General features: G+C 38.4%; 1 protein-coding gene across 8 annotated transcripts in view; it reads left to right on the forward strand.

Moving 5' to 3' along the window:
• The window catches only part of LOC124596063 (NAD-dependent protein deacylase sirtuin-5, mitochondrial-like), a 120,796-nt gene that overhangs the window by 88,386 nt on the left and 5,762 nt on the right, over positions 1-26,648 (forward strand). For all 8 annotated transcript variants that reach the window (XM_047135040.1, XM_047135044.1, XM_047135043.1 and 5 more), the window contains 4 exons: positions 3,039-3,360; positions 5,677-5,891; positions 9,349-9,491; positions 11,795-11,945. In XM_047135040.1, the coding sequence (XP_046990996.1) occupies positions 3,039-3,360; positions 5,677-5,891; positions 9,349-9,491; positions 11,795-11,945 (831 nt within the window). The remainder of the gene's footprint in view (positions 1-3,038; positions 3,361-5,676; positions 5,892-9,348; positions 9,492-11,794; positions 11,946-26,648) is intronic.

A 26,648-nucleotide genomic window follows, 5' to 3' on the forward strand; every position in this document is an offset into this window, starting at 1 on the left:
ATTTGCTTCCGTTAAAATTTTCCGCTTCTTTAATACGCGAAACTAGTTTCTCTGCTGCTGGATATTCACCTTCAGCATACATACTGGACACTATGTGCTGCAAAACGTTTTTCATGAAATCGTCTAGCTCACCCACTTCTCTTTTGTGGTCGTGTTACTTCCCTGGTGATTTGAAAACAGCTGAGCCACAGGCTTGCATATACGTCTTAGCTTCGCTGGATATTCTCTGAATGGTCCTCAAACCAACACCACATGCTTCAACTTTGTGCTCCTGGCATTTGGCAATGGTACAACCTGCGCTTTGTGCCAGCGTGGATTGCAGAAGATTGTCTCTTAAAGTATTGGTACACATGGGACACTATACCTCTTGCCTGTTTGTGTAGCACTCGGAGTGATTGCATACCATCACTCACAATGAACACTATGAAGGCAGTCAGTGCTCAGTACGGAACACTATGACTGAAATAAACTGTTAGAACTTCCGAACACAGCACGGCCCACACAGAAAGAAGACAAGAATGTCACTGGCACGTAATTGGCTGTGAGTCACGTGGTACACTTCCGCATGCTTCTGCGCATCCAACCCTCACCCACTTTCATAGCTGCTCTCCTCTCTAGTGGTGGTAATACAAAGCAGAGCAATAGCAACAATAAACAAAGCAAACATTGCATTGTATCTACAACAGTTGTCAAAGTTACCATTTCGTCAGATAGGAACCCAAGGAATTTCGCTGAGTGAGAAAGAAGTGGCAGATGAAGAATTAGCTCTGCAAGATGAGTCAGTGGAACGTATGGTGTCACATATGCTCAACTGTGCGGTTAACGCATGAGGAGTACAATGATGATACACGCTTAAAAACTGAAAGTGATAGTGAAACAGGTGTCAAGCCATTTAGTTCACCACCCCTGTTGGACAGGAAACCACAAATCCCATCTTCAGTGAAATGTAGTAAAGGACAATCGTTGTCCAAGGAGCAGGTTCTAAACATAATAAGATATGTGGGAGATCATTTGCAGCATAGTAAAAAAATAATTATGAACAGATTTCGAATAAGTGCACAGCATTATGACCGTGTAGTGCACAAGAAAAACTATGGATATTCAAGGGAGGACAAGGCACACTTGTTACAAAAACTGGTGTTTGCACATTTCAAGGATGCTTGGTACAATTTACAGGATGTGTACAATAGTGACCTACTATGTTATGCAGATGAAACTGCGCGTAACATAGATTACAGTGGTTTCAAGGGAAGCAGTGGATGGTTGCATAACTTCAAACATTGCTACAGAATTGGAAGACACAAGATAACGAAATTTCAAACAAAGAGTCATCTTGACAATGCACAGCATAGAGTAGAATTGGTCTAAAAAGACTATTTTTTTTGGCCAATAGCTGGTCAAAATAACTTGCGTTTTCTTGATTCCTGGTCTGTGTATAAAAATAATACTCCTTCAGAGCAAACTATCTCTCCTGAAAAGTGTGTGACATTGCAAGGCATACCACCTGGAACCATTCAGTCTCTGAATGTTTTTTTTTCCATGCCTATATGGCGTATTGTCACACTATCTGCAGCTATGCCTTAAAGGATAGCCAGCTGAACGACAAGCTTCATGACAGACTGTTTTGCATTTGTTTGCATCCCTTCATATTCCATCAGTTCTCATCACCCCTTTACACCAAAATATTCTATGTGCATTCTGTAAGAATGGATACCTAGCTGAATGTCCTGTATAGTTTGTAATTCCCAAGGAGTTCACCTTCAATTTGACAGTGTGAACCTTTGAGATTGCCGTGGCATGCCATTTTTCATTCGTTGTTCATGGTGCAAGTTAATGGTTTGTTTTGAACATTTCTTGAATGTTGATGATGCCCATTTTTTGAAGTGTAACACATACATCCCATAGTAAGTTGGACCCTGCACCTCCTGGGCACTCATTTTCCGTCACCCTCCTGATGCACATAGTGAGTCATTAACAGCTAATGATTTTCCTGTTGTAATTGTTAACATAACACTTTCGAATGAGCCTCTCTAAAGACTGAACTTGCAACCTTGCTCTCAAGGGGTTCCTTGTGAGTTAAGTTAAAATCGGAAAAAGGCAACAGCATACCAGCTCAAATGGGACCATGCCTAGTAAGCACTGTAATGGTCAAACCAACCTTCAGATCGATTACAGCTTTACTTAGCTATGCAGTTTGGATGTGACTTCCATTGATTATGTGGCACACATCCCATCTGAAGTTGATTTCGTGGCAGACTTGCTGCAGAATGTCAGGCGTAGCTACTTTGGCAGCCAGAGACAGTGGTCATGTGTATGCGAGTTGTGTTTTCATGAATATGTGTGTGTGTGTGTGTGTGTGTGTGTTGTTTAATTCAGAAGAAGGCCTTTTGGCCAAAAGCTTACTTACTAACAGTCTTCTTGTTGTGCATATCTGCAACTCAGTGTCTCTGCTGTATGGTGATTTATAAGTATTGAGAAAGAAAGACAGGAACCCTTTAGAATGAAACATGAATTGGGCAATTGCAACATAGAGGAAGTTGAAGGCATCTTGATTGGAGACTACCAGTACTCTGACCTGGATGAAGATAGGGCTGCATCTGTAATTTAAAAATAATTTTATATTTGTTCTCAAATGACCTGATTGTTACATTGCTGAGTCAGTGGGAAAAACATTTTGAGTGCTTCAGAAATGTGAGATATACATTGTATTTAATGCACTTTCTTTACTCATTTTATGTGTAGAACTGTATTTGTACAGGTGCACACTGTTATGTCTTTTGTATACAAGTGACACATTATACAAATCCAACCTGTCAAACAGTTCTTTTAAAAGGATTTTATTTACTCTGTCAAAAGCAGAAAACTACTTATGAAGTTCAAATAAGCTTTGCTGAAATTTCTGCGTGAAATGTGATTGTCATATTGTGTATTAAAACACCTTATGATGGAAAGCTCAGTTGTGTGTATGTATCAGTTACAATGAGGTTTTTTTAAGAAATAAATTGATGAACTAACCAAAGCTTTACACTTTTGTGCAGGATGGTTCTACTCAAGCATTCATTTTTCTCTGGAGGGAAAGTTTTAACTTTGAGAGCTACAATGGCTTCACGAAATCGACCAATATCTGACATGGCAGCCTTTAAGGATGTGCTCAGAAAATCAAAAAACTGTGTTGTGTTATCTGGAGCAGGTGTATCTGCAGAATCAGGTATACCAACCTTCAGGGGATCTGGAGGATTCTGGAGAAAGTATCAAGCACAAAACTTAGCCACACCTGAAGCTTTCCAGAGAGATCCTTCTCTTGTGTGGGAGTTTTATCATTATAGAAGAGAACTTGTGATGACAAGAAAACCAAACAAGGTACTGTATGTTCCTTAACCTAGTACTCATGTGGGTGCAGATTTTGTTGCCATACTTACAATAATATAGTAGAAAAGTTAATTTCTTTGCTGTGATACAGCTGTATGAGATTGTGAGCTTATGCCCCTGATCAAAACTTTATTTGACCTTATTTTTGTGTGCGGGTGTGTGTTGGGGGGGGGGGGGGGGGGGGGGTGGGTTGCCTTCATAGACTCTGCAAATTACTGTCCAGCAGTTGTGAGCACATGGGTACTATGCTATGGTGTCAGTAATATTTAAATAAAGCGCTGGAATGCTGTAAATAAAATTCACAAACATTAAGTTTTTCTGCATCATTATATCCCAGTACTGACTGTACCTCAGCATTCACTAATTGAGCCATGCTCCAACTTAATGCAAATTATAAAAGTTGCAGAATGTGAAATCAAAATGTAACTAAGTTAAAAGTACAAGCCACGCCATTCAAAGACTTCCTGAGACTGCACTAAAGAAACTGGGCATCACCTGATCACCAATCAATCTCCAAGTTCCACTACCCAGAAAACATTCTATCAGCATAGCAGTATGGCTCATCACTGACCAGAATTAAGAGTCCAGACTGTGAAACAAAGTGATGATGTTCCATTGCTTATGGCCCCACATGAGCTAACGACACAGGTCAGTTGGATGCCGTATCTTTTAATCTCCCACATCTGGCTTGTACAAAGAAGCTTCTTTACATTCATTAATACAGTAGTACTAATATGTTTCAATGAAATGTAGGTAAATGCCAGTTTTAGTCACATTGATATAATACACAATACAAATTTATCTTTAAATTTAGGCATCTGTGCAAGTTGAGTATTTTCTAGCATAGTCTTTAAACAAGCTATCTGGTGGTACCATTCATTTTATAGTCTCTTGTATCATTTTTATTAGTTGTGGATCAATTACAGGCATATAAAATAAAATTGCAGTTTTGCATAATGAAACCATCTTATATTTAATGAAGCCACTGGATCATGATAAGGACATGGTAAGTTTTATTGGTTGTCTTATACTGTATTACTGTGTATGATGTGTTACTGGCATGTGTAAGGTATTTACAATATTGTTGCAACGTGCATAGCCAAACTGTAGAACAAGTTAATATGATACGTTGTATCTAGCATTGAGGTCTTTAGTTTAAAATATTGCGTGGCTCTGTAGCTTCACACATTTAATGGCTGTACATTTTAATAATTTAGTGGAATTTATTGGCTAGTATTTGATTAACAATGCTGTAGTTTTTATAATTTTTGTGGTACAGTTAAGTGGCCTGTATCACTGTACTCGCCTCTCAGAGTACTCTCCTTTTGAGCTGTGCAGATTGGATATCATAGAAATGATTGATGGATATAGGGTACAACTATTGAATGCCAGTTTTGTATGACCGTGAGGCTGTTTGAAGCTCGTACTAACCATCATCTACCTCTTACTGTGGGAAAGACCCATTAGTAACTCACTTCCTCCCCATCTCCTGATGTTTCATAAATGCCTCTTCTATGCGCAACACCCTGACGCCACTTACCTGCTAAGGCAAATTTGGCCTTTTAGCTGCAGCCTTACCAGCCTCCCACCATGTACCAACATTTCCAAATTTGACACTCGCACCCACTTTTGTAATGTTATCAGGTGTAGCCTACGTTTGAGGGTGGTGGAAATACATGAAGGTTTTATCAGAATGTTCTTTGAAATTGCTGCTTATTTGAAGATTTGCTAAGGAAAGATTAATTTGAAATTTCTTGAATTACTGTGGTATCTTACACAGAAAACTTTTGTTTCTTTGCTGTGAAGTTTTCTTTCTCTTTCTTTTGGCTATGCCAGTTCTTCTGTTGTAAATTTAGCACTCACTGTCACAACAGTTACATTGTACAATGGTTCAGCAGAGGACTGTAATCAAAATGTAATATTAGAATTATAGAAATCTGTAGAATGGAACTTTATTGTTACGCCTTTGCCTAGTGTTAAATTATTTAGTGACATTGTCACCATTCCAGTTTACATTCATACTTAGGTGTTATAAACTTCTTTCAGCTCACAAAAAAAAGGCGTGTTGCTCATAAAGATTTCTTGCAAACTTATCAAACTTTTGAGTACTGATTTGATTGACGAGCATGTCAGTAAGGGCATTGAAAATCTACTAAGAATAGTACTAGATTGTTATAAATAGAAGTCTAAAAATTAGCACATTTTATGATTGGGCCTACAACATAATTTTCTGGAGAGCTATTAATTCCAATGGTTGTAGCTGTTTTCAATTAAAATGGTGTTAAAGTAATGAAACAACTGTTGCAGGCTCATTTTGCCATAGCAGATTGCCAAAAGAGATTCAGAGATCAAGGGAAATCATTTACAATAATTACACAAAATATTGATGGGCTGCATCAACAAGCTGGTGCTGAAGATGTTATAGAGCTGCATGGTTCACTTTTCAGAACAAGGTGCACCAAATGCCATGAAGTGTTAGAGAACAGAGTCAGTCCAATATGTCCATCGCTGGCTGGAAAAGGGTATGTCACCTTGCTTGTTTTGGACATTTACTTTATCTTAGTCCACAATGCATTGATGAGAGTATTATCTATGAAGATTATAGCAGTACATTTCTATGCAGTTGTTGTACTTGTATGTTGTTCATGGATGCTCTCCCTTCCTTTTAAAATTTCCTTGAAAGTCACTGATTATTCAGTAAGCAGCAGCAATTTTTAGTGCAAATATTAAGTGACAATGTTTCATTTGTCATAAATATTTTTATTTCCTAACATCTGTTGTTTGTCATGCAAAATTTGAATAAAAACTAGGACTGATTCTTCAGTTAGAAACTTTGTATATGATACCAGAAATGACAGAGAATATACATTATTAGAATTTGCAAAGAAGAGTAACATGTTTGTCTGTTACATCTCCTTTCTGGAGAAAACAGTAATTAGATAATGGACCACATGTGACAGTTATAAATTGTTATAAACCATACTTGAAGTGGCATTGTGGTTAACCCTGTGGATTCCCATTCAGAAAAAGCAGGCTTTAAATTATTTATCTAAAGATCCTGAATTGGATTTTTAAGGGTTCCCTGAAATCTAATAATGGATACACTGGGCTGTTTCCTGTGAGAATGAAATGACCCATTTCCTTCCTCATACTTTCTGTACCTGAGCTTGTGTTTCATATTTAATATCTTTGCCATTAATGCAGTCCTAAATCCCATCTTCCTTCCTTTTAGATTTTCAAGTGATTGTAGACAAGTAAGATGTAGAGTAAAAATGGATGCAAAGCTTGGGAGTTATTGTGAGCTAGTATTGAGAAGGAAGTGTGGTGATGATGTGTGGACACCAAGAAATGCAGGTGGAAGTCAGACAAGCACTGAGACAAGAATGTTGACCATCACCCATATTATTTAATACCAGTAAACCCCAGTTATTTAAAGAATTGGACTCCCATGTATAAAACAGTGTCAAGCCTCTTATCACTTTACAAATGAGTTAATGTGTTAAATATTTTATGTTAAGCATGTAAACATGAAAGCTTGGAAAAGGTTTGAAATTATGTTTAAAGTTTGTCGGAAGTCGCTAAGTGCTCTCACTCTCAAATGCAGGATGAATGTAGTCTGGGTAATTAGCGCGTCATGATCTGCGCTGCATCAAGACATATACACAGTTTCTAAATGTAACATCTGTCTTGCTGTGTTGGACTTTTAATATAAGATTGTACCTCTTAATGGGTAGATTACGATAGTGTTTAAAAAATTTTCAATTCAGTCAATAATTAATATGAAATACTGAAAATCAAATCCTCGAAAGCCATTAGATAGGCAACCTGCAACTAGGACCAATGACTGTGCAACATGTTAGCTGTTTAGTAATATAGATACACATACAAAAAGCATTAGATGAAGTAGAGAAAATTTATAGATAGCGGGAGTTAAAGTTCATGGTCAGAAAACAGAAAGGTCACATTTAACAGGAGATGCAGCAATCTTGATTAATAGTGAGGACTATCAGCAGCAAATACTGCCTCAGATAGAAATAATTCTTGCAAGATATAATCTAAAACTAAATAAGACCAAAACTAAGGTATTAGTTACAAGTAAAGTAGGTCCTAGACTATCTGGCATAATGTGGTGGGATGTCGAGCCAGACAACTAAAAAGCCTGATAGACCCGAGTTCTACAATTCTCTCTTCTGACCCCATCTGTACCATTCAGCACACCCTTTTTTATACCAAAACCCAATTTTATTAACATTTTCTGACTTCTTACATAATACATGTTAGTTGTAATTCTTTGTTATATATATACTGCACCCTTCAAAACTTGTTACAGGAAACATCCAATAATCTGCATCGTAAAGTATGAATGTATGATTACACATATGGGAAAAGCCAGACCTAACAAAAACAGATGAAAGTTACAGGTTTTAACCTTGGATAGATGACTGTTTCTCCTCTTCTGTGCTGCAATATCCCTCCACTTATGCAAACAGATGGCATCATTACGCAAACAGATGATATCATCTGGCATCACATTCTCCTGCTCGCTGATGTTGTGCAGCACTGTCTCAGTTGTCTTGAACCCTTCTGAATGTAGAACTGGATTTCTCATGTCATCTAAGTTTGTCTCCTTCTCTTCTGTTACTTGTCCCTAGCCACAATTTTCACAATTTCGTTTCGTTTTCAGCTACTTCATCATTTGCTATTCATTCTGCAATGTCCTCTGCACTGACATCTCACAGCCTGGTACATTTTTTAGCAACAAAATGATATCATCATTTCCATCTTTGACTTTGGTTTCACTCATTTCCATCTTTGACTTTGGTTTCACACATGGATTCAAAGTTAGAAGTCCATCTTCACGGTCTAAAAGAATCTTCCAAGACCTTACTAGTGACACATTCGGAATCTCTTCCCATGCTTCGAGCAACCAGCTTATTACATCTAACAAATCAGTCCTCTTCAGAATGATTACACTGTCTTCATTATTATCTAGCAAAAGACCAAGAACATTGTTTTACAGTAGTTAGTTAGTCAAAGAAGAAGACATTTTGTTGAAACATATGTAAAAGTGACCTTACAATGAAAGTTTTTGGATTTGCTCTGATATAGCTGAATTATTTTAAAAAGCTTTAGAATTAACTGGGATGTACTGAACTGAGTTTTGTTTTACGAGAAAGCTGTTATTGTCAAAAAGTTGGATTTTTTTCCATTCCGTTTGTAAGAGTATATGAACTAATACTTTTTGTGCTGTAGAAGTCTCTTCAACAGCCATACTCTGGAGAGGATGTTGTTTGGAAAGGCTGCAAAGGTAATAAATTGCATAGAATGCTGTGTCGGGGTTCCTGCATAGTGTGCACAGCAGAAATATGTTTTTCATCCTGTTAATTACTTGTTTTTCTACATTTCTATTAGCCCAGATACCTCCTTCATTCCTATACTGAAATTAATATACTGAATGTAAGGTCACAGCTACAGAATGAGTAGAGAAGCCAGGAAGAATGTTGAAGTTGGAAATACTTGGACAAAATACTTAAATAAATAAGCCGTAATGAATTACAGAAAGGGCAACCTGCATATGTTAGTTTAGCAGAGGACACACACGTGAGTGAGTGTGTGTGTGTGTGTGTGTGTGTGTGTGTGTGTGTGTGTGTATTTTGCTATTAAAATTACTTTGTGACTGACAGAATACAGTGGCTGGGGGCCAGCATTACCGGCACACAGCCAGCTATATTTCACAAAGTATTGCACATTCCTACAAAATGAACAGCACAGCAAGCATGTGGCACTCGAAAAAGTATGATTGGATGACAGCTGACTCCTACCTCTTGACTCGATAAAACATCATTCACAAACTAATTTTAATCAGAGTTTAGCATTAAATGACTTACTGGCTAATTTTTCATTTGAAAGAGTGCTTCTTTCCTGTTCATAGGTTGATGTAGAGCCAATCTGTTACCACCTGATTTCATTAATGTTTAGGGCTCCAGACCCAGGTGCAGTCTCAGCAGACATTCCTGTCTCTGAATTGCCACACTGCAAATCAAATGGCTGTGGAGGACTTCTGCGACCTCATGTTGTCTGGTTTGGGGAGGGGTTAGATCCTGAAGTCTTGGTGCAAGCTGGTATGTAAATTTGCATTTGGAAATTATAAATAAAAATACAGAGAGTCATCGTTGAGTTCAAATGGCCCAGAGAGTTTTCAAATCGTACAAAGGCCAAAATTTGATAAAACAATAGAGTCTATGTACTTTTTGTGTGTTTGAAAATATAACAATATCAGAATTGTGTATCAAAATATAAACATATTTATCAAACAACGGAAAATCCAGGATGGAATGTAACGATATTATGAGAAGGAAAGTTGCTACTAACCATATAGCGGAGAAGCTGAGTCGTAGATAGGCACAACAAAAATAAACTTTCACAATTAAAGCTTTTGGCCATTGGCCTTCATCAACAATGGACACACACACACACACACACAAACGCAACTCACACACATGACTGCAGTATCAGGCAACTGAAACCACACTGCAAGCAGCAGTTCCAGTGCATGATGGGAATGGCGACTGAGTGGGGGTAAGAAGGGAGAAGGGTACTGGGGCGGGGAGAGAGAGGGATAGTATGGTGGGGGTGGCAGACAGTGAGGTGCTGTGTATTAGACGGGGTGCAGGGTAGAGGTGGGGGAAGTAGCAGAAAAGGAGAGAAATAAAAAGACTGGGTATGGTGGTGGAATGACAGCTGTGTAGGACTGGGTGTGGTGGTGGAATGGCGGCTGTGTAGTGCTGGAAGGGAACAGGGAAGGGGTTGTATGGATGAGGACAGTGACTAATGAAGGTTGAGGCCAGGAGGGTTACGGGGATGCAGGATGTATTGCAGGGAAAGTTCCCACCTGTGCAGTTCAGAAAAGCTGGTGTTGGTGGGAGGGATCCATATGGCACAGGCCATGAAGCAGTCATTGAAATGAAGGATATCATGTTTGGCAGCAGGTCCAGCAACAGGTTGGTCCACTTGTTTCTTGGCGACAGTTTGTCGGTGGCCGTTCATGCGGACAGGTAGCTTGTTGATTGTCGTGCCTACATAGAATGCAGCCCAGTGGTTGCAGCTTAGCTTGTAGATCACATGACTGGTTTCACAGGTAGCCCAGCCTTTGATGGGATAGGTGATGTTAGTGACCAGACTGGAGTAGGTGTTGGTGGGAGGATGTATGGGGAAGGTCTTGCATCTAGGTCTGTTACAGGGGTATGAGGTAAGGGATTGGGAGCAGGGGTTGTGTAACGATGGATGAGTATATTGTGTAGGTTCGGTGGCCGACAGAATACCACTGTGGGAGGGGTGGGAAGGATAGTGGGCATGACATTTCTCAGTTCATCGCACGACGAGGGGTATTCGAAATGCTGAAGGAGAATGTAATTCAGTTGCTCCAGTCCTGGGTGGTACTGAGTTACGAGGAGAATGCTCCTCTGTGGCCAGACGGTGGGCCTTTGGGAGTTGGCGGGAGACTGGAAAGATAAGGCATGGGAGATTTGTTTTTGTACAAGATTGGGAGGATAATTACGGTCAGTGAAGGCTTCAGTGAGACCCTTAGTATATTTTGAGAGGGATTGCTTGTACCCTCGGTATGTTTCGAGAGGACTCACTAAAATTTTTATCTATATAGTTTTATCAAAAGAAAAATTCAGTTAAGAAAAACTACTAAATTATGAGACAGAATAGCTAGTCAGTATTCAGCTTTAGGGGGCAAAATATTTAGTACTGCCGATAGACATGTATAAAGGCATATGACCCTACACTTGCTTTCAGAAAGCTTTTACTTGGATATGTGTCTATTGGCAGTACTAAATTTTTTTTCTCTCTGAAATTACTTACTAGCCGGCAGTTTTGTATAATAATTTAATATTTATGTAGGGTGTTTGTGGGTGGTGATGTCTTCAGTTCAGAGACCATCTTGATGGAGCTCCCCACTCCAGTCTATCCTGTACAAGCGCCTTCATCGCTGCATAACTACTGTGACCTAAATTAATATGAACCTGCTTATGGTATTCAGACCTTGATCTCCTTCCTCACTTTTTACTCCCTATACTTCCCTCCATTACCAAACTGACAATACCTTTTTTGATGCCCCAGGGTTTTTCCTGTCAACCAGCCTCATTTTAGTTGAATTTTGTCACAGATTTCTTTGCTCCCCAATTCGATTCAGTACCTTCTCATTAGTTAATCGATCCACCCATTTCATCTTCAGCATTATTTTGTAGCATCACATTTAAAATGCCTATATTCTCTTATTATCTGAACTGAATTGTGCAGAAGTGAAAATTGGGTGATAAACATTGTTTGATATGGTATACTTACTTTTACTTTGATGTGTTGATCTTGAAATTTATAGTTCACAAGATACTATTTTAACTATTTTTTTGGTCAACAGGCTTACATTTGGATTCTTGTGACCTGTGTTTAGTAGTGGGTACATCTTCTGTTGTGTATCCGGCAGCAATGTTTGCTCCTCAGGTAGCAGCCAGAGGTGTACCTGTGGCAGAATTCAACCTAGAGGAAACTCCTGCCACAAATGAATTTCAGTAAGTATTGTTACAATATAACACAGGCCAGTCACTTAATTACGTCAAAGACCTCTTCTACATTTAAACTTTGCGGGATTGCATGGCAGTCTCTCTGAATCTTTAAACAACACCTCAAGCTATAATGATGGATTCAGCTAGTGAATAGGGAGTGAGTATTTTATTGGGAGCTGAAGAATGTGAGGGTGTTGAAAGATCAGATCATGAGCACAGAAAGCTACTGTTTCGATGTTGCAAGTGAATGTACTGATGGAATGCTCTAAAACTGCCATACTTTGTGTCACTTGGTTCAGCTATTGATATTTAACTGTGTGTATGGAGCCATGGAGCCTTTGAACACTGTCCAGTTACTGTGCACCACAGATGTCAAATGACACATAACTTCTCAAACATTTTCAGTAACTTGCCTTGGGCGGCCTTGAGACCAATTGGACAACTGGAAGGACATTTGTTGTTCAGATTCAGCACAATTTTTGTTCTATAGAGGATGTATGCTTCTTTAGTGTCATGTTCATGAATCTGTTGCACATGGTGTGCACAGAGCACACAATTGGTTGTGGTGGTGTTGTGTGGTATTGAACCTATTGACACAGCAAATACTTGAGATTTGATGCCTATTGCAGAACACACAATTGTTTTGTTTTCCATTATCACAGTCACACTGTAGTCTAGGTGCATCTTCGAGTGTCTTACTCTTCCCGAATTTAAAATGGCATCCTCCAACACAGTAGTTCAACTAACCATCATACATTCAGTGCAACGATGGTTTGGTATTATGTCACCATTCTGAATTACTCAAATACTGCTACCTCTCAATCCTTGAGAATAGTAAGGGATTTAATGACATTTAGATTTGTTCACTTGGTACTTTTTCCACTTACATATCAACATGCAGTGTGGTCAGTATGCCACAAAATCTTGATTAAGATATGTGTATGTGCAGCTTGAGACTTGTTTGTTTGAGATTATCTAGCTTTCCTAATCACCTGTTATGTTCATTGGCAAAAATATGTAAAGAAAGATTGCATGAGTCCATGAGAAAAGTAATGTTTGTCACTTGCATGGTAATTTTAAAAGTTTCAAAATCCAGATGTGATTAAAATGTTACTTTGTGAAGTTACATGAGTATAAAAACATCTTCAGTCAGAAAATGTGTAATTTACTAATGTGTTGAGAGATTTTTGAGTCCTGAGTTCAGGGCCGTGGAATTTTTAGTTACATTCCATTACTGTTGTCAAGTTCGTATACCAATGAATATTAAATAATTTATAGAGCGCAATAGTTATTACTTATAAGGATACAAAAATAAAAATAATATGCTAAACACTCAAAACCACTTAATGACAAATCACTGACTGCATTGTATTGCACATAATTTATAGAAAACAGCCTCCACCTGTAACTAAAAAACTTTTCTAGAAGAATTTGAAATTTACTTATTAACAGTCAGTTGATTGACATATTTTTTTAAAAAAAGTATTCAGTCATGTTTTTCTGCAGTTTTACACATATGTTGCCACACATTTCCACCAACAGTACCGTCATCTGCGTAGGCATGTTTGTAGTCTCTGAGACTGAAGGAACAAGTAAATATAATAAATCTTCTCTCTCTCTGTAATTTTTGCTATGTTGAGCATCTGTGAAAAATCTCTTCACACCTAGTCACCATCTGTTTATTTTAATATATCTCTGGCTTGTTTATGTACACTATGACTTATCTGTATGTTCATCTTGTGTGGACAGTGTTGTGGTTACTTGTTGAGAATGATTTACAATAGTGTGCAGAACTACATGAAGTTATGTTGAGTGTTTAATATATATATTATTTTTATTAGTACAGCCATAAAGGTAATTACTGAACTGCTATGAAGTAAGACTTGCATAGTGGAGTAAAATTTTGATGCCTTCCCCTTGTAACACAAATGGCAGGCAAAGCAGGTCTCTACACAACAGTCGGGCGGAGTGCCAATAGAGGAGAACTACTGATATTGCACATAATATGGCTGCAAGACAGGGTTAATTGCTACACACTGTAAGAACTGTGTGCTCAAGACACCAGTGCAACAGCTTGACATCATAGAGAGAGAAGTTAGCCATCATTGTGATGGCCATGCAGAGGGGAGTAAAAATGCATAAGTCTGACACAAAGACACCAGTCAGCTACAACTGGGGTGAGCACAGGAGCTAGCTGGGTGAGAAAAGTAGGTCAAGTGATGTCACTGTTGCTTAACAGTAACAAAGCATATGGCCAATCCTATATAAATGTTACTCTTGTTCTGGTGGGGAATGTACTTAGCTATCCAGCAAGGAGGTTGGACCTATGTCATGATATTTCCTGCTCGTTTAAGCCATCTATAATCTTTCTTGGAGCAGAAAGTCCCACCTGGGGGACATAGCTCCCATGAACTGCAGTGCTGCCATCTGGGTCAAGACTGATGGGGAACTGTGGGCATTATTGTCCAGCAGGCTTTCTGGTGGCCTAACCCCCCAGTGTGTCCAGTGAGCAGACAATCATCCATCATCATGGAGTTGTGCAGCTGCCACTGACACTTTTTGTTCCTCTCCTACATGTCATCTGTGGTACAATCACATGTGCTCTTTGTCACTCACTTTCTGGAGATGCTAGTAGCTGTGACTGGAGCGAGCGATACCATTCACACATTGTGTCTGCTGTCCCCATGACATCACTGGGTGCTGACATCATGGTTCCGCCACTGCCGCAAGATGAAACTGGGAATGGCGCATTCCTGGCATGCAGTGTGCCACTGCAGCTTTGAGCAATAAATTTTTACTGTGTTAATGATGTGAAGGTTTTTCTATGTTCATTTTTTGTTCTCACAATGCAAGGTAGTAATGTGTGCTGCTTTGAATTGGAATGTGATAGTATCTCATCGCGTGCCAAATTAGCTCTTGCAAAGCCCAGGTATCAACATTGCCTTGCTGGTTAATAACAAAAACAATGAAATGTGACTGAAAAATAGACCATTAGGATCCAAAATGTTACTCTGCACTTTTAAACTGATTTTTTTGGTGACCTTCATTTATGACAGCCATTTATAATGACTATAGATAAAACCATGCACTCATTATGTAACTTCAGTCACTCACAAATAAAATTTCCATGCTGGAAGCACTACTCCAGTATGCACTAAATGTAGACATAATTTGCATTACTGAACATTGGCTGCGAAATGACGAAATAAAATTAACCTCAATCTCAGGATATAGATTAGCAAGTCATTTTAGCCGAGAGTTTTCCAAGCATGGTGGCTCTGCTATCTTTGTGAAAGAACAAATAAAGTTCTGTGATGTCAGTAAAAGTTATATTGAATCAATTGAAAAAGACTTGAGCTTTCCATTACTAAACTGCCAGAGCTTAATTTCATAGTTATTAACATATATATAGAGCACCAAGTGGAAACCTGCCAGTCTTCATGAATAAACAAGAGGTTCTGCTAAACAGGATCAGTACACCAAATATGAAGATAGTGCTTTGTGGGGATTTCAATATTGATTTTTCAAAAGATAGCAGCACCAGAGATGCTTTGATAAATATGACCAACACATTCAATATGATCCCCACAATACACTGCCCAACAAGATTAACAGAATGCACAAATTCCATTATTGACCAAATATTCACGTCAGAAACAAATTACAGATTCACAAGCAAAATACTAAGCATGGGTTATAGTGATCATGAGGCTTAGCTGCTGTGTATAGAAATGCCAACAAGTAGTAGCAGTTCCGAAAAAGTAGTTGAAAAAAGGAACCTTTTCTGAAGATAACATTAGAATTTTTAATCTCTTACTGGTGAAGGAAAACTGGGAAAGCATTGCCACTCAGAACAATGTTGATAGCATGTACACGAGTTTTCAGAGCATCTTTCTTCACTATTTTAATGTAGCATTTCCAAAAGTAGTAAAACCTAACAATAATAAGTAATGGGTAACTAAAGGCATAAAAATTTCCAGTGAGAGAAACAGATTTCTGCAGTACTATTGTAAGAAATATAGAGTAATGCAAGAATTTGCAGATTATTCAAAAGCCTACAAAAGAATCTACGGTAGAGTAGTCAAAGAGGCAAAAATTATGTGGAATGACAATTTAATAAGAAACTCATCTGAGAGCCATATGGAGAGTTATAAAGAAAGAAACTTTTAGTTCAGTGCTAAAGAAAAAGAATGTATCATTAACACTAGAAGGCTCAAAAGTCACAGACCCAAATTCAGTTGTGGAAAAATTCAATGAATACTTCACTTAACTGGCTGAAGACCTCATTGAAGTAAACTGTCAAGGACCAGTCCCAAGTTTCTCCAGCAAGTCAGTGATCTCGACTGCTTCTATGTATGTTTATGAAACAAACCCCAATGAAATTATAAGTAAAATTAAATCATTAAGCAATAAAATGTCAAGTCGTCTTGATGAAGTACCTGATTTCATATTAAAAGCATGTGCTCACCACATAGCAAACCCCTTGGCAAAAATTTTCAACCTCTCTTTAAAAACTGGTGTATTTCCATAAAATAGCAAAAGTTTCACCACTGCTAAAAAAAGGTTCTTCTGAAAAAATATCAAACTACTGACTCAAGCCACAGTTAAGTTCCCTCTCAAAAATTCTAGAAAAACTCTTCTATGACAGGTTTTTAAGTTTCATAAATAAATATCCACCTCTTACAGTACAACAATATGGTTTTAGAAAGTCTAAATCTAAACAGACAGCGATTTTCGAATTCTTAGACTGCATTTTAAAATCCCTTGATCAACATAAATTGGCTGCGGGTATTTTTCTAAATCTATCAAAAGCCTTTGACGTCCTGGACCATAACATTCTGCTCAAAAATTTAGAAATTAGAAAGACGAGGAGTAAGAGGTGTAGCACATAGCTGGTTGTGTTCATGCCTAAAAAACCGCAGGCAGAAAGTATCACTTCAGTATGAATTCAACAAAATGAATAAAACAAAAAACAACTCCTTTCTTTTTAGTGAATTACCAATAAAATATGGCGTACCACAGGGCTCAATCTTAGGTCCACTACTCTTCTTGATTTATGTGGACAACTTAGTTGAATATATGAGTCCCACAAAAACTATCCTGTTTGCTGATGACACCAGCATATTGCTCAATGGATCCAGTCCAGAAACTTTGCAGTCCACAGCAGAAATTTCTATGAAAAGGCTGTCTGAGTGGTTCACAAAAAACAAACTCATTATAAATACTGAAAAAACTGTGTGTGTCAATTTTCATTTAATTCCTCTAACTAATCAAATGTCTATTCAAGCACAATTAAAAAATGATCGCCTAGAAAATGTGTCACAAAATTTTTGGGTCTATGAGTTCAGCAAGACTTAAAGTGTGACACACATATAAATAACTTGTCTAGAAAACTATCATCTGTGTGCTATGGCCTAAGAATTTTAAAGGCTAACAACAAGCAAAACAACAGTACTGCGGGCATACTATGGACAGTTTCACTCACTAGTCTGATATGGGATCGTTTACTGGGGATACTCAACTCATAGTGTAAAGGTTTCTAGAATGCAAAAAAGAGCTCTAAGAATAATTCGTGACCTTAAAAATCTGGAGTCCTATAAATCCCATTTTACTGAGCTTGGTGTTCTAAATGTTCCAAGGTTATTCATTTATGAAACTATCTTGTTCACTAGGGACTACCTCCTCAAAACAGGCAAACTGTTACAGAACAAAAATGTACACAGAATGAGATTTTCACTCTACAGCGGAGTGTGCGCTGATATGAAAATTCATGGCCAATTAAAACTGTGTGCCGGACCGAGACTTGAACTCTGGATCTTTGCCTTTCACGTGCAAGTGCAGAAAGTATCACTTCAGTATGAACCCAAAAAATGAATAAAACAAGAAACAACTCCTTTGTTCTTTGCTCCTGCTACCCAAGCACGACTCATGACCTGTCCTCACAGCTTCAATTCTGCCAGTACCTCGTCTCATATCAGCGCACACTCCGCTGCAGTGTGAAAATCTCATTCTGGAAACATCCCCCAGGCTGTGGCTAAGCCATGTCTCCGCAATAGCCTTTCTTCCAGGTGCTAGTTCTGCATGGTTCGCAGAAGAGCTTCTGTGAAGTATGGAAAGTAGGAGACGAGGTAACGGCAGAATTGAAGCTGTGAGGATGGGTCGTGAGTCGTGCTTGGGTAGCTCAGATTGTAGAGCACTTGCCCACGAAAGGCAAAGGTCCCGAGTTCAAGTCTCGGTCCAGCACACAGTTTTAATCTGCCAGGAAGTTTCAAAAATGTACACAACTATAGTACCAGAGGGAAATCAAATGTACATCAAAAATATCACAGAACAACCACCTATCAGAGGAGCATAATTAACATTTGTGTAATAATACACAATAAGATACCAGGGGAAATAAAAAATGCTACTCATCCAATATTTAAAGCTAAACTAAAGGCATTTCTAATAAAGCACTGTTTCTGTTCTGTCAGAGAATTTCTGAATACGTAACAAAATTAATTGTAATAGGTACATATTTTTAATTTGCCTACTATTTTGCTAATACTATATATTATTGTAACTTATCTTTGATGTGTCCTATATCAATTATACAATTTGTGCTGTATGATAAAACTGGACCAATAAAAAATCAAATCAAATTTTTAAATAGCAATTTTGTACCATTTTCTGTATGCAAGTATTGAACATGTCTGCTTGGCTAATTTGCTTCACTTGATTGTCACAGCAAAATATAACCAACTTCCCTACATGTTATAGACAAAGAAAGTGTCCTGGATTCTAGGATGTTGATTGACCTTGCACCCATGATCTTTCCTATGCCTGTAGTAAGGAGAATAACTACTGGGCAACATGTAGTTCTCCCCTAGTTTCAGCAGGGGGTTAATATTGCTGCCCTGCATGAGCCAGATAGTTCTCAGTCAGCCAGATTTGATTAAAGACTACAAGGAGGATACATTTTGCTGTATTGAATTCAGTCATATTCAAAAGCACTTTGGAAGTTTTGGGCAATGGCAAATCCAGCTCTACAAGGAGAAAGGACAATGATATACCTCTGTTTTTTTTTTCCATCAGCATCTGATAGCGGCAAAGAGCTGGATCCTATGCATCAGCAATGGTGACTAAAACTAAACATCCAGCAAGTGTCTGTGTAATGTCTTCACAAGTTATTTGAATACACCTTCCCAATAGCTTCCACTGTTTTAGTGCAACTCTTTGAATAATTTTTCATGTCCAGAAACGTCTGTCATGACAAGTTCTTGGCCTCTCATGTTGTTTCTTGTGCTTTTGCTGTCACAGCCTGTAAGGCTGCAAAGTTCTCTGCAGATGATGATTGTTATTATTTGAACCATCACAGAAATGTGCATTTGTCCCAATTTGCAGGCTGACACTTATTGCTCCACCATGGATCAGGCTGCCTATTAAGCTGTTTAAAGTGCTTTAATACAGGGCGTTTCAAAAAGAAAGAGCAGATTTCAAACATTTATTTCTCAAAAACTACAAATGATAGAAACACAATTCCAACGGTCCTTCACTCAATATGAGTACCAAATGTTACACAACAAATATCAAAACTGTACCTCAATATGAGCACCATTTGTTACACGACAAATATCAAACCGGTATCTCATTTCTTGCCACACACGACGCAACTGGTCTTTAGTTACCGAATTCACGGCCGCAACAATTCGATGTCGTACCTCTTGAAGAGTAGCGGGCATAGGTGGGACATAAACACAGTCCTTTATGTACCCCCACAAATAAAAATCGCAGGGAGTAAGGTCTGGTGACCTGGGAGGCCACAGACGATGACATTGATCTTGTGCTCCTGCTCTTCCAATCCACCGTCCTGGAATGGTGTTATTTAGGTACCGTCGTACAGGTTCAGAGAAGTGTGGTGGGGCGCCATCTTGCATGAAGATGAAGTGATTTGAATCTTCCTGAAGTTGAGGAAATAGCCAGTTTTCTAACATGTCCAGGTAAATGGTTCCTGTGATAGTTTTCTCCATGAAAAAGAAAGGTCCATAAACTTTGTTTACCGAAATTGCACAAAAGACGTTAACCTTTGGTGAGTCTCTTTCATGTTGAATAACGTCCCTCGGAGTTTCACTCGCCCAAATTCGTACGTTATGCCGATTAACTTTACCAGAAATGTGAAACGTTGATTCATCTGAAAAAATTAATCGTTCGGCAAAATTGTCCTCTTCCATGTCCTGTAGAATTGCAGTTGAAAATTCGAACCTTTTGTTGTGGTCGTCAGGACGCAATGCTTGCAATAACTGCAGTTTGTACGGCTTCATGTGCAGACGCTTACTCAGAACGCGCCATACCGTTGTTTTAGACATGTTTAGTTCGTGACTTGCCCGTGTCGTGGATTTTCTAGGGCTCCTTTCGTAAGCTGCACGGACACGCTCGACATTTTCATCCGATGTGCGTGGACGACCCGTGCTTTTTCGCTTGCAGATGCAACCATCTTCTACGAATCTGTGATGCCACTCATAAATTTGCTTATGACGAGGCGGCTGTTTGTTGAATTGACGGCGGAATGCACGTTGCACACCAACAATGGACTCTAACTTTGCAAATTGCAGCACACAAAATGATCGTTCCTGTGGTGTCGTCGCCATTTTCCTACAAACAAACGCCAGCGCCACTGCGGATTTGCATGGAACTTCTGCGCGGACCATTGAAAAACTTTGAACCTTTCTCTGACAAGAAACGTTTGAATTGTGTTTCTATCATTTGTAGTTTTTGAGAAATAAATGTTTGAAATCTGCTCTTTCTTTTTGAAACGCCCTGTATGGCTGCGTCAGTGTCATAGTGGATCTGGCTTGTCATGTTCACCCAGTTGTGAATACTGTTTTAGTATTCAAAAACAGCCAGCTGGCTATATCATGAAAAGTTTTCTCTGCTCACCACTCATCTCGGTAGCTTCCCTTCAGGGAGTACTATAAATGTTAGAGTGAGAGGCCATTGGAAGTATGTTACCAAGCAGAATTAAATCTTCTGAAATATAGGGCTTGAAACAGTCCAACATCTGCTGCATGTGGGTCTATACCCTCACAACTCTTTAGTATCTGGTGTCTTAATGACTGAAGAAAAAGGTATATTAAATGCCGGAAATTGAAATGCTTTTAATTTCTTTTTGACCTCTATGTATGAGATTTGTCTAGTAACAGTTATTTCTTGTATTTTCTTTGCCTCTATAAATACAGGATGCCCCACAAAGGTGTTTACATTGTTTGAACTTTTAATAACTGATATAAGAAGATGGACTTCAGGACATGCCCAAAAGAACAGATACCATCTTCATATGGATAAGCCTCACTGGCCAAAGATCTTTTTCAGTGCGGAAGCACTCACATTGCCTGAACTCTTACGGTAATCAGTAGATTGACTGCCGCAAGTAATGAGTATAGTGGACAGGAGCACGACAAATGTAGTGTGTGGACAGTAAGTTGGGAATGTGGGTCTCACAGAGACTGTGCCGGAGATAAGTCCCTGCACTCGCACTATCCTCTGTGTCCTCAGTGGCTCAGATGGATAAAGCATCTGCCATGTAAGCAGGAGATGCTGGGTTCAAGTCCCGTTTGGGGCACACATTTTCAACTGCCCCCGTTGATATTTATCAATGCCTGTAAGCTGATAAATGGTCTGGATTTAATTGTAATTTCATTTAATAATTGAGGATGTATTAATGATGACCTTGATCCTGTTGTGATTATATGGTGCTCTCACAACCAGTGAATGTTTCTCTTTTGTGTACATTCAGTTGCCAGTAACTACATGTAAGTAACAAGATGGCTGAAAACTTGCCTTTGGAGCAAAGAAAGTGGGTTTTAAAGTGTTATTGGAAATGTGAAAACATGAAAGAAGTGCAGAGACAATTGCAAGCAAAGTTTAGTACTGTGCCAATTTCGCATGTAACAAGAACGAAATTATGCAACAAATTTGAGGGGGAAGGAAGTGCGTATGATCTGAAAAAGGGACATTATGGCAGAAATGAAATAGTAGCAGACAAAATAAGGGTGGATGCAGTGGTACAAGCTTTCACAAAATTTCCAAAGAAGACCATATGGCAAGCTGTGCATGAATCAGGTGTAAGCAGAGCAAGTGTTCATCCCATTTTAAAGCAAGCAAGGTGGAAACCCTACATTTCTAGTTTGCTCTGCACGATGAATGAGTTTGATTTGGATGGGTACCATGGATGTTGTGAATGGATTTGTGATAATGAACAGTGGACTGATTTCATTGTTTGGTCTGGTGAGGCAATGTTTAAATCAAATGGAATAATCAATTGCCATAACTGTGTGTACTGAGCAAGAGAGGATCCCCATGCTACAGAAGAACAAACTGTTAATCTTCCTTGGTTGTCAGTGTGGTGTGGTATGTGCATCAGAGGACTTTTTTGAAGGAACAGTGGCAGGTTTAAAGTACCTTACCATGTTGCAGAAACAAATTGTACCAGCTCTTCAACTGTACTCAGATGATGATTGCTTTTTTCAACAAGACAGTGCACAGTCATATTACTATTGTGACATGCGGCAATTCCTAGATGAAATATTTGTTGAGAGGTGGATAGGTCAATGAGGAAGTATTGTTTCCACCCAGATCTCTGAATCTAATGCCATTAAAGTATTTTCTATGGGGAGGAGTACCATCTATGCCACAAAGTGATGTACACTGGATGATATGAGAGATGCAATTGTGACTGCCTGTAAATCTATTTCAACAGCAAATATAACACATCTAACAATCTGTTTCACAGTGTTGCACATGCTGTATTGCTGCCAATAGGGGACATTTTGAACATCTTCAACAGTAAAACATCAACAGTTATGTCATGATCATCTATGTGGCTTAAAAAATTCATAGTTTTTGCTACTTTTGTTAGAGTTTTTAAAGTTTAAATAACGTAAACCACTTTGTGGGACAATCTGTACTTTGCAGTCCATAATCTAAACCATGTGGTTGCCACATATTTGTGGTGATGAATATAATGTTTCTGATCCATGAATTTCCGTTGGAGCTTGTTTGGCCTTACAAGGAAGAATGATGTACTCTTATCTTTGACAGCTGAAACACCATAATGAGTTAGGCTCCTCTTAAGCAGACAATTCCAGTCTTAATATAATATACCCACACTGCAGAGCACAATAAGTATTAAAGCAGGTGTTTTCTCCAATACATCAATGTTTCCCTTCAGTATGTTGCTCACTTTGATCTCACATGCCGGCAACCAGTCAAATTATAAGTCTTTAATCTCATTTGTCCGCAGCTCGTAGTCTTACGGTAGCATTCTCGCTTCCCACACATGGGGCCCCGGGTTCGATTCCCGGCGGGGTCAGGGATTTTTCCTGCCTCGTGATGACTGGGTGTTGTGTCGTCTTCATCATCATCATTCATTCCCATTACGGTCGGAGGAAGGCAATGGCAAACCACCTCCACTAGGACCTTGCCTAGTACAGCAGTGCGGGTCTCCCGCATCGTCCCCTATGCTCCTCGGAGTATGTGACCTCATCATCATCAATGTCGTTTTAAGAGATTTCTTGAAACCTTTCCTCATATTTGATTGAATTACAACTGCTGCATATTCCTGCTGAACATTTCGTGGTTCAACATGTAAACTACCATTATGAAACTTTTTCACACATTTGAGTGTTTTGGTTAGTTTTTGTGTTCTTTCCATACAGAATGGGAAACTCTCAAATGTTTCCCACTAATAAGTATATTGCCTTGAGCCATCCATCCAAGTGGTGCATTTCATATTTTGTTTTCTTTGTCTTTTTTTAATTTGTTGCAGTTTGAGCAAAAAACAAAACTTTCCTGCTGTGCCTTGTGATAGTCACTGAACTATGGTTGGAATTTGTGGTACTAGAGGAGTGGTAGCATTGATCAGTCCCCGGCTCATGCATACATGAAATCTGTTCCCAGCTTAGACCAGCAAACATCCTTTAGGTGCATGCTATTCACAGTGACACAGAAGGGTGTGGAGGCGTGTATGGCTTTATCAAAATATCATGGAGATTGCAAACATTACCACACTCCACTCCCACACACATTGAGTAATCAATCTAGCAGTGTGTGATGTCCTTAGGTTAGTTAGGTTTAAGTAGTTCTAAGTCTAGGGGACTGATGACCTCAGATGTTAAGTCCCATAGTGCTTAGAGCCATTTGAACCAATTTTTTATTTTTAAAACTGTCACTGTTGTCTGTAGACATTTTATTTCATCTGGTAATTTATCAAATAGTTTTACAGCAGCATATTTTACCTCTTTCTGTGCCAAAGATAAGTTAAGCAGAGGATAGTGTAAGTCTTTCTTTCTTCTGGTATTATAATCATGAATGTCACTGTTGTTTTTAAACTGGTCCATATTGTTGAGAACAATGTCATTACTGAATAAATGTACTGTGAGGCTGTTGTAAGAATTCCTAACCTTTAAAGAGATGCCTACAAGATGTGTGACTATGAGCCCCACACATTATTCTAACCACTTTCTTTTGAGCATTGAATACTTTTGCCTAAGTGTTGGGTTACCCCAAAATATTTTTCTGTGTGACATCAGAGTGTGAATGTATGCAAAGTATGATGGCTTGCTAATTTCTGTACCCTCAAAATTAGCAATTAATCTGATTGCAAAAGTTGCTGAACCCAGATGCTTTAGAAAATCCAAAATATGAATTTTTCAATTTAAGATTCTCATCTATATGTACACCCAGCAACTTTGTATGCTCTACCCTGTGTTATATTTATTGAAGGATCTGTACTCCTTGCAGTAGAAAATTCAGTGTACTGTGTTTTTTTGAAGTTCAGAGCAAGTCCATTTCTAGAAAACCAATCAATAACTTTTCCAAGGACATTATTTGTATCATTTTCTATTGGAGTTTCTTTTACTGGATTTATAATGGTGCTTGTATCATTAACAAACATTGTCAGTTTAGCTTCTTGCTTCAGATAAGAAGGGAGATCATTCACATATATCAAGAACAGAGGGGGACCCATGATCGAACCCTGTGCAACACCTAATGTAATTTCACCCCAGTTAGATGAAGTGGGAAACTTTCTTAAATCACTCAAAGCATATAAAGAAACTTTTTGCTTCCTGTCCTGTAGGTATGACTTAAACCACTCATATGCTGTTCCATTTATATCACAGAATTGTAATTTCCGTAACATAATGTCATGGCTCACACAATGAAATGCTTTGGATAAGTCACAAGAAAATTCCTTTTGGTGACATTTTAGTGTTAAAAGACTCTGTTATGTGGGCAGTGAAGTTGTATATTGCTGTCTCAGTGGAACAGCATTTTTGAAATCCAAACTGTGATTTACTAAGTATCTCATTACTGCTGAGATGGCTAACCACTCTTGAGTACATTACTTTCTCAACAATTTTTGAAAATGCTGTGAGCAAGGATACTGGCCAGTAATTATTGGCATCTGTGGTGTCCCCTTTTTTGTAGATAGTGTTGACAATGGCATATTTTAACCTGTCTGGGAAAATACCTTGAGTTCTTGATGCATTAAAGATGACACTTCGAACATCAGCTGTAACTGCTTGTTAGAGATGTCATCTACTCCAACAGAACATTTATTTTTCAAAGATTTAATGATTTTCCTTATTTCATAAGAGGTTGTTAAATTAAAATTAATCTGACTAGGATTTCGTAAAACTGACTCTTCGGTGTACTGCTTGGCTTTTTCTTTTGAACTATTCTCACCAATTTTTTTCACCCACAAATAAGAAATGGTTGTTAAATACGTTAGCTACTTGTGTACTATTGGTTAAGATGGTCTCATTCTCTTCAATAGTAATACTACCTCCCAGTGGTTACTTTTCCTGTGTCTCATCTAACAACATTCCATACTGGTTTGATTTTATTGCCCAAGTTGCTAATTTCATCACTAATATTTTAATTTTCTGACAACTTTTCTCAGTATGTTAGAATAATTTTTATAGTATAAAATTACTTCTAGGTCTTTACTAATTCTTGCTGCCTCATACAATTTTCTTTTCCTTTCTGAAGACACTTGAATATCTGTAGTGATCCAAGGTTTCTTTGAAAACTGTTTGGTGTTACATTTAGTAATTTTTTGGGGGCAACAGTGTTCAAAAAGCGATATAAATTTATCAAAAAACATGTTGCATTTGTCATTGACATTTGGCTCATTATATACATCTCCCCAATTAACATTTCTTAAACTTTTTCTGAAGTGCTCTACAGATACTGGGTTGACCTGACCAGCCTTACACTTTTACTTACTGGTTTCTGAACTGTACACCCTGCTAAATTTTGTAAGTTAATCAGTTGTGCATCATAGTCTGATAATACATTTGTCACAGGGAAAGCATGTGTTAGCTTTACATCCTCTTACTGCACAAATATATTATCTATTAGACTGCTGCTGCCTTGAGCTGTATATGTAGGGAAACTGATCACTAAGTTATGTCATTAAGAACACTTATAGTTCACTTTTCCTATCAGAATTGCTTAGAAAGTTCACATTGAAATCACAGCAAATTAATAACTTCTCTTTTTTGTCTGACAGACAGTGTAATAGGGAGTCACAAACTTTTTTACGAATAGCTCTCACTCTCCTAATGGGGACCTGTGCACAGTTGCTAATATCAACACTACATTATCTAGCTTTAGTTCACAAGCACTAACTTCAAAGTGCTGATTGACACAAAATTTGCTGACAATTGC

This window comes from Schistocerca americana, chromosome 2 (assembly GCF_021461395.2).
Source record: "Schistocerca americana isolate TAMUIC-IGC-003095 chromosome 2, iqSchAmer2.1, whole genome shotgun sequence".
Lineage (NCBI taxonomy): Eukaryota > Metazoa > Arthropoda > Insecta > Orthoptera > Acrididae > Schistocerca > Schistocerca americana.